The sequence below is a fragment of the Macaca fascicularis genome, chromosome 11 (genome assembly GCF_037993035.2).
Source record: "Macaca fascicularis isolate 582-1 chromosome 11, T2T-MFA8v1.1".
NCBI classification, from domain to species: Eukaryota; Metazoa; Chordata; class Mammalia; order Primates; family Cercopithecidae; genus Macaca; species Macaca fascicularis.
Window position 1 is genome coordinate 103,975,374 of NC_088385.1, and position 9,666 is coordinate 103,985,039.

The 9,666-nt window shown below is 33.5% G+C and overlaps 1 protein-coding gene across 7 annotated transcripts in view; it reads left to right on the forward strand.

Moving 5' to 3' along the window:
• Positions 1-9,053, forward strand: part of NEDD1 (NEDD1 gamma-tubulin ring complex targeting factor) — a 45,884-nt gene extending 36,831 nt beyond the window's left edge. For all 7 annotated transcript variants that reach the window (XR_012419765.1, XM_005571928.5, XM_005571925.5 and 4 more), the window contains 4 exons: positions 226-382; positions 1,279-1,435; positions 6,904-6,970; positions 7,426-9,053. Coding sequence is in view for 6 of the 7 variants with exons in the window: in XM_005571928.5 (XP_005571985.1) it covers positions 226-382; positions 1,279-1,435; positions 6,904-6,970; positions 7,426-7,530 (486 nt within the window). In the remaining variant the exon portion in view is untranslated. The remainder of the gene's footprint in view (positions 1-225; positions 383-1,278; positions 1,436-6,903; positions 6,971-7,425) is intronic.
• The last annotated feature ends 613 nt before the right edge of the window (positions 9,054-9,666 follow it).

A 9,666-nucleotide genomic window follows, 5' to 3' on the forward strand; every position in this document is an offset into this window, starting at 1 on the left:
TTCCTCATCATGTTATTGTTGAGATTGTTTTTGATTAGTAAATGTTACTTTATTTTGCCTCTAGTTCTCATATTTTTTTTCTTATTCTATATCCCTTCCTATTTTCCTTCAATTCCCTGAACCTACATACCGGGATGAAAGAGAGAAGTAGGCAAAAATTATATGGGTAATATGAGTAAAACAAAAAATTGTATATTAAAGTCATTGTTTATTTTAAATATAAAGTTAGCAAAGTTGGTCACATCTGGTGCTGAAAGTGGAAACCTAAATACCTCTCCATCATCTAACCAAACAAGAAATTCTGAGAAATTTGAAAAGCCAGAGAATGAAATTGAAGCCCAGTTGATATGTGAACCCCCAATCAATAGATCCTCAACTCCAAGTACGTACATGAACCTTCTGATGTTTGAAAGTGTTTAATTGAAAAATCATCCCAATTGTTTAACTTGTAAAGGAGAAATAGAGTGCTCATAGACTAAAAATGTTCAAAGAGTTTAAAGTTTATGCACACTTTTATAGTGTGAGTCTTACTAAAGACAATGAAATGGATATGAATAGTTAAATTCAGGTACATTGATTTGATCTTTTGGTGTGAATTAGATTTTCAGTGTAACGTGTATTTATTTAATATGGTAGAGATAGAATTATTATGTAGGACCCTTTGAAAAGGGGTGGTTAACTACCTGAAAATGTCTTTTTCTCTTTCATATTCAAGTCTTATCCTTAGAGTTTGTGCTACAGACCCATACAGACTTGATCACATTTAAAGGAATATTTGGTTTAACTCTGAGTTATCTACACAAAGCAACTCTTTGTTTAGAATCAACTTTTATATAAATATCTATATTTTACTTGAAGGTTTCTGTGGATAGATATTGCGTTAGCTTAAACTCAAAGGCTTTTCCTGTAGCAGTACTTTACTCCTGTTTTCCTTCTGTTTGTTTTTAATAGTCTTGGTTTATCTAGTTTGTGGTGCAGCTTGTCACATTCATCTTTTATAAGAGGAAATGGTTCGTAGATTCTTCAAGATTAATCCCTCTGTCATGTGGTATTACATTAGACAGCTGGCAGTTTATATATATAGATGAATGACTATTAGAAATAATGTTATAGAAAGTTTCTAAGATTTGTATTCCAGACAGTGAATTTTTCTAAATGTCACAGGAACACTCTTCTTTGCCAGTTTTTCAAGTTTTCACATGCCAAATCTTATTTAGAAATGTTTGATGTCTCTCAGTCCAAGTTGACTATTAATATTTTCTTCATTCTTTATTTTAGATCCAAAGATAGCATCCTCTGTCACTGCTGGAGTTGCCAGTTCACTCTCAGAAAAAATAGCCGATACCATTGGAAATAACCGGCAAAATGCACCATTGACTTCCATTCAAATTCGTTTCATTCAGAACATGATACAGGAAACGTTGGATGACTTTAGGTAGTAATTGAGAAACTACTCCTTCTATCTAGACCTTACTTATTTTTTTCTAGATGTAAAACCAGAACTATAGATAATGTTATTGGTTACTATTGTCTGGGTTTTGGTAACCGTAAAGCCATAGAAAACATGATGAGTTTTGTTGATCTTTTCATACTGCGTTTATTGATTATGAGCCAGGAAAATGCACATTTACCTAGGGCAATTATTAGATAACTCAGCAGGGCAGTCTAGTAGGCAGACTGCCATTGTGAACTTTTTTTATTATTAAAATGTGGACAAGTTCTGGTAAGCTTAAATTGGGTTCTTACCTGCAGTATGTTCATAGAGATCATCTGTTAGGTATGCTTTGTGCAATAATGTAGTAGAAAAAGATATTTTAAAGAGCAATTCTGAATATTTTCCAATAGAATGCATTAGAATGTAATACTTAATCTAAAAAAAAATTCTTTCTCAGACTTGTCCTTGTCTTTCTCATCCTTCGAATTGTGAACATTGTAAGAATGTGTTCTGCAGTGCTGCTTTCTTTTATCATCTTGATATTTTTGGAAGCTGTCTTCAATTATTAAAATCATTGGTGCCTTTTTTCCTTTCTAACCGATAGTTAATGTTCTAGCTCAGATTTGCATTACTGTAAGCAAGAATGTTGGAGACAATGTGCAGTTTTTGTTGGTGCATGCTTCCTTTTAATGTTTAAAAATACTTGTAAAATATATTGTTAAATGTTGAAAAATACTTTTTAAAGAAAAATTATAACTTTAGCATTTACCCAGCCTAGTATATGTACCAGATACTAAGGATACAAAAATGAATGATCTGCCCACAAAGGCCTTATGATTTAGTTGGACTCGGTGCAGTGTGTTCTGCTATGTGTGTTTCTCTTAATGTGAATTAATTCATTTGGGATCAGTAAAATAGAACAGTGTTGACAATATGATGAGGAAATTTTGTTTGTTCATGTAATAGCAGCCAAAATAAAGTACACATGAACACAGCTGTAACTGGATAGCCCCAATCCTTCTATTCTCTTCCATTAAGTGACCATCACTTCTTCACAGTAAGGTTTATTCAATAATTATCTATTAGATTTTTACTATGTCTTTTTAACTATGTTAGTATTTTTATTAGGATTTAATTGTTTTTGTTGTGCTCTGGTTACAAAGTTGCATACATAGGTTTTTGAGTGCTTTGCCAATCCTTTTTCCCTAAGTTCTGTTATTTTTAATACACAGTGTTAGAGAATAACTTTTTTTCAGGAATGCATAAATATTTATGGCACAATAGTAGAACTGTCTAGACACAACTGACTACAATACAGTGTGAGCAAAGTGATGTTGAAATCACAGAAAGGGGTCAGTTCTTCTGCGGGGGCAGATTTAGAAAGGTACACTGAAGAGATTTTATTTTATACTGACGTGTGGGAACAGCTTGAGCAGAGACATGATCGTACATTCTAGGAATGTTTGCAGAGAGAAGGCACCGTGGTAAGAGACGAGGCCTAAAAAACAGTTGTCAAGGTCTTAACACACAGGTAATGGAGAGCCATCAGAGTTTTTAAGCACAGGAGTAATGGGTGCTGTCTGTTTATTATCCATTTATTCAACAAGCATTTGGGTGTCAGTTCTCCACTGGCTTCAGATGATTTGAGGACAGTGGGCTCAGGGCCTTTCCTTCAGCAGACCCAGGGATCTGAGTGCTGGAGCAACTCTGAAATGGCTGTGTATTACTGCCCTGCTGTCAGCTTTTGGGGTGGCCGGAGGTGGTTTTTCACTTTCTGGTCTGTTCCTGGCTTTCTGTGCCTCAGGAGAAGTGTGTCTGTCCCGCTTCCAGGCCTGCAGAGCTGCCGCAGCATGTTGGGTGAAGGTCTCCAGTGCCTCTTGGTTCTGCTGCCCTGTGCTGCATGTCTGCACCTAGGGGTGGTGGGTAGGGACTTCTCTCAGCTCTTCTGCCCTATGACCATAGGCAGCCTCTGCCTGAGACTCACTGAGGACCTAGAGTGGCTCGGAGGATTTCTGTAAATTCTTGTTTTGCTCTTCGCCTAGGTGTTCATCAGACTAGGTGTTCATCTACACCTATCATTGGCAGGACAGAGAGGGTATTGAGGGCCTCTTTCTCAGCCATCCTCCCTGAGCAGTATGGCGTGGTTGCCATCTTCTCCATAAGAGCCTGGAGAGCCTTAGAGGGATTACTCTCAGTTTTTCTCTACCGCCGTAAGGCTTCACCAGGCTCTATGCATCTGTATCTTAGGGAGTCCCTCGCCCCTCCTGTTACACCTGTCCCTACTTTTTTTACATGAGTGCTGAATAAAGGCTTGTGGGAAAAAGTTGGTGAGTAAATTCAGACTTTCTTTGTGTCTGGGACCCCTTGGAATTCTAAACTATCAAGCAGTGTTAACTTGGCTTTTAAAAATCTTACCAAAAATTCAGGTAGTTCTTTTTACTCTGTCGAGGGCATGAAGCTGGGTCTCTTTTCTCCTAGTCATGGGTCTGTTTTCTCCTAGGAGGAACTCCTCATTTTCTGGATTTTAGTTCATTTAGATTTCTTTCCATTCTCAGCTCTCAGTTGAAATTAAAATAATATGATTTTATAGGTTATCAGGTTTGTTTTTGTTGTTAGAGTTGGGAAATTAAACTTTTGCACCAACCTAATACATCCTAAGTGGAAATCTCTGCGTCTGTTTCTGTTGTCTATTAAGAATATTTAAGTTTCTTTTGGCAAGCAGATCCCTTTGATCCTGTAGTTAGTAGGTTTCAGGTTTTCTTAGCACTGGTTTATTTCCAGTTTGCCTTTATTCCTAGTGTGTAGTCTTCTCTTCTAGGCATCAGCTGAACCTCTGGAGTATTCACTGTCTTTTTCACCTTGGTGGGTCCCAGACTTCAGCCTCTGTTTTGCCAGCATCACGAGGCTTCCAGATACTTTCTCTGCTCTTTAGTTGCTTGTTTTATGGTTGGTTTCCTGCCATCTAACCCAGTGCAAGCATTGCTTAGAAGTCAACAGATGTCGTAAGGGGAAATTGCAGTTTCAGGCTTACTTTTCTGCGGGCCTCCCCTCTTCAAGACCTTGGCTCTTACAGCATTGACTACCTTGGTAGGCCCAAACTCTTAATACTCCCCCACCCAGCGAGACTATCTCAACCTCCATGCCACTGCCTCAGCTCAGTTTCTTCTCCACACTGTGGAATCAGCACGTAATCTAGAAGGAAAAACAGAGGTAAATGTAGAGCTTACCTGGTAGTCTTTCCTTTGCAAGATCATGGCCCTTCAAGTCCTGGCCACCTTGGTGGTTCCCTGATACAGTGTTTTTGTTTGTTTTTAATACAGTTTTTACTATAATTGAAAGTAGAAGAGGAAATTTTTAAGAATACCTTCGTAGTTACAACAGAAAAGCAGTAAGTTACCTGGGAATAAATCTACCAATGGTAGTGAAGATTTTTATAGAAAAACATTTAAAATTTTTTTTTGTTCAAAAGCATTAATATTTAAATAAATGGAGAGATTTTATAAAGATACTAGTTCACCTAAATAAGGTCAGTAGATTGAATGCAATTCCAATTAAAATCCCAGCTGGGATTTGGAAGAAGATGATGAAGTGATTCCAAAATATGTATGGAAGGAAAAAAATCTAGGAATAACACTTCAGAGAAGAATAAGGCTGAAGGGGACTTATTTGTCAGATGAATACACTTAATTACTAAAATGTAATTAAGATATATAGCATGGCACAGGGAGGACATATTGGCCAAAGGAATGAAATAAGCTGGAAGGAAATCTATGCATATATAGAAATGATAGAGAGGTAGCATTGCAGATTTATGTGCAAAATATGGAATAATCAATAAGTTGTGTTGTGACATCTATTTTTCCTGTAAAAAATAAGTATAGATCCTTATTCCATGCTATTGAGAAAAATCAGTTCCATGTAGATTAAAAGTTGACATTATAAAAGTTTATAACTTCATGGTAGGAAATCATTAAAAATAAAATAATGCACTGCCTATAAAAATACATTGATAAATTTGGCTGCATTATTAGGTTAGTGTATTTGAGCACATTAATAAGAACTATTTATCACACAATATCACAGAGTGAAGGGATAAGATATCTGCAGTTCTCATATAAATAACAAAGGATCAGATTATGTAAAGAACGCTTACAAATGAATAAGAAAAAGATATGAAAAAGCATTTCAAGGAAGAGGAATGGTATATGAACACAGGAAAGATAATTCAACTTCATAATTAGAGAACTAAAAATGCAATGAGATATCATGTCACACCCAGTAAATGGGAAAATATAAAAAATCTGGTAATACTAAGTCTTGATGATGATATAGAGCAAGAAGAACTCTGTTATTCTGGTGACATCCATTGACACTACCTTTGGAAAACAATTTGCATGATTTTGTAAAACTGAGTATACATTTGAGTTACACTCGGTTATATCATCAATGGACATTGGCACATGTGAGTTGGGAGATAATACATGATTGTTTATAACAACATTGTAATAGTAAAACCTTGAAAACAATCAAAATATTAACAGGAAAATAGATACACCAGTACAAACCACTGATTTATGGATATATAAAACATGAATCTTCAAAACGATATTGAATTCTTTCTTAAATATAAGCTATATGGTACCCTTTCTTTGTAATGCTTACATGCTCAAAAACATGCACAATGAAAACATTGACTACAGATTATATGTTATACAAATGTATTAAAAAAGCAAAAGCATTTCTTTGTCCAACAAAATTCAGGAGAGTAATGACTTCTTGCTTGGGCTTTTCCCCAAGAGTTAAGTGACAGAATCAGACAGGAACACACAGGAAGCTTCTATGATTTGATAACGTTTAGTTCATAAGTTGTGTGGTGGGTGACTGTTTCTTTTGTTATTATACTTCATAATTTTTATATATTCTTTTGTAGATATGAATTCCTTTTTATTGAGTAAACCATGCTATAACCACCCAAATTGCCACTTTCTACTGAAAGTATATTTTTTCAATAGCTAAACTGATAATAATAAAATGATCTTTCTAACCTAGTGAATTTTCTGTATTTCATTGTAAGATAAGTTTGTGTCTTAATGACAATTTCTATATAAAAGAATATAGTATCGGAGAGTTCTGGAGGTAAACAGCCTGGGTTTACATCCTAGCTTCATCATTTACTGGTTGTGTGACTTTGAACAAGTTATAACTACTCTGTGGTTATTTATTTTGTAAAATAGAGGTAGTAATTGCACCTACTTGTGAAGATATTTTAAATGAGTTCTTACATTTAAAGTAAAAGAAACAGTGCCTAGCACATAGGAAATTAATACTCAGTGCATTGATATTTTTATTATTATAATAATTATTAACGTTCAGTAATTTGGCAAATGAAAAAGTTTAGTGAGTTTCTTGAATGACCTAGAATTGGTTAAACTATTGTAATTCTAAAAAGTATTTTCCATTCTTCCTAGAGAAGCATGCCATAGGGACATTGTGAATTTGCAAGTGGAGATGATTAAACAGTTTCATATGCAACTGGTATGTATGGCAAATTTTATTTTAATATTTTAAATGAAAGTAGAGTTGTGTGAATTTTTAAAAATTCATTAAAGGTAATATATTTTAGTTGTTTTATTTAGTTTCTAAGATAAGTAAATAGGTAGTTTTAGAAATTAAATAAGTAAAATAGATTTTAACTGGTCACCTCCTTCTTAACCTCTGAAGTACTTAAGGCTTCTTCTTTCCATGGCTTTCTTCCTGATAAGTAAGCAAAAAAGCATCTTAAATATGCAAATACAGATTTTCCAAATACATTAATTTCACCAGCGATCTTCCATTTATATTCACAAAGTAGTAAGTTGTTAAGTACAAGAAGTATCATTCACCTAGTTAATTGAACATGAGAGAAATGATAGCTGAAAGTATATTAAACATAGCTTGCCAAATAAATGTGAAATATCAATAATTTGAAAAGCATTTTCCCCTTTTTCTAGAATGAAATGCATTCTTTGCTGGAAAGATACTCAGTGAATGAAGGTTTAGTGGCTGAAATTGAAAGACTACGAGAAGAAAACAAAAGACTACGAGCCCACTTTTGAAGTTTCAGTGAATATCTTAATGTTCTATAATTTGGGAAGTTTCAGGCAACACGGAACTACATAAATCAGTATTGTTTTCATGGCTTCCAGGGAAAAAAATTTTTTCAAGTAAAAGTGTGGTGGGATTTTATACCAACCACTGTTTCATCTTAAAAATATGTATATTTTTATATTAAAAATTGTACAGTATGTCATCTACCCAATAGGAAAGTCAACAGGATCTTTATTTTTTTGAAAGCTTTAGCCATCCACTAAGTGCCCTTTTTAAGAGAAGAAAATTGTGCATAAATATTGGTTATGTTTATTTTTTAGCCATCTTTTTTTTTAACATATATTTTTTATTGACAAATTGCCTTTCAAATTTTTGGGGCTAGTTGAGATTTAAAGACTTTGATATACCTTCTATTTTTATGGAGAAAGTAATTTTAAAATGGCAATTGGTGTTTCTAAGCCACTGATTAATAAAGCATAGGGTTGGCTAGTAATTATTTGTTAACTTGATGAAGTCAAGTATGACTATTATTTATTGTACATTTGATAAGACAATTTTTGGAATTTTGAATTGCACAAATTACATGATATCTTTTGCATTTATGTTACTATATTGTACTTCTGACAAATCTTTATTCCTGGGTGGTATTTTTTAGATGTCTTTACCTATAAAAAATGTTTAAGATTCATAGGACTCGACAAGAGCTATCTATCTGCTGATTATCTCATTAGTAATATGCAACATTGTACTGTAAAATTTCAGTCAACATGACAACTTATAATGAGTGGAGATTTCATATTAGACACTAAATATTATAGTATTATTGCTATTTTGTTTTTCCAAGTAAGAAGTATGGTTTATTTTATTTTGTGGTCTTTATCATTAACTTTAATTCTTTCTGTACTGTGTGTAATATTTTTATATTACTGGCCTTACCACAAAATTATTTAGAAAGGTTGTCAGAATAATTTATACCTCTTTGGCAATAGACAGATGTATACATCTACCTACCGTGATCTACAATTTTAGATTAAGTGAAGCTTGGGAGGGCTACTGACTTGTTTACCTTCTTGTCTCTTGTCTCAAAGATTTAAACTATGTACCTTTGTATAGCTCTCCTGCCCCATTTTGACTTCTGAGATGAAAGTATGTACTAAAATTTAAAAAAAAAGATAAAAACTTTAGGTTACTAACTTTATGGGTTTCTGAAGTGATGGAAATTTTCAAGGATATATTTAATAAGCATAAACTTACTAATAATCACTTCCAAAAATAAAAACAGGAATATTACTTTTACCCAGTGTGGTTTATAGAATACATTTGTACTGAAGCATATAGGGGTGTTAATGTGATCTTTTCCTGACAGATTATGAAAGCATTATGACTTGTAACAAGTTTACTTGTATATCACTATCTAACAGGTTTAGAAGACATAAATGTTAGTGTGTTTTGCCTACATGATGTATTTAAATCTATTAATATTTTCCTATTGCTTTTTTTGAAAAATAAATGTGCATAATGTCTATTAAAAGAGGTGGGATAAAATAATTTTAGTAATTATGTGTACAGATGAAACATGTTTGTCATGGAATTTAAAAGCTAAGTAAGTATAAAAAATAAAATTTTAGATGCGGAAAATAGGGAACATGAAATTGAAATTTCATTGTTGGCCAAAATGACATGAGAGATTTACCTTCCCACCTGAAATTAAAAAAGAAAATATGTGAAACAATTATCAGATACTAATCCTTGAGAGAAACTCAACGAACCCCAAACACAAGAAATAAGAAAACTATGCCAAGGCATATCATTATCAGATTACTTAAAACCAGCAACAAGGGAGAATTTTTTTTTAAGTAGCTAAAGAAAAAAGACATAGGACAGAGAGAAGAATGTCAGACACTGGAGCAACATCTTTACTAAAAGAAAAGCTCTATTTAGAATTCTATACCTCGTGAAAATATTTTTCAAAAACAAAAATGAAATAACTTTTTCAGACTTAGAAAAGCTAAAAGAGTTTGTCACAAGCAGACTCCCACCACAGGAAATAATTTAAAAAATGCCTTTAGAAGGAAATTATACCAAATAGAAATCTGCAACAATACAAAGGAATGAAGAACACCAAAAGTGGTAAATATGTGAGT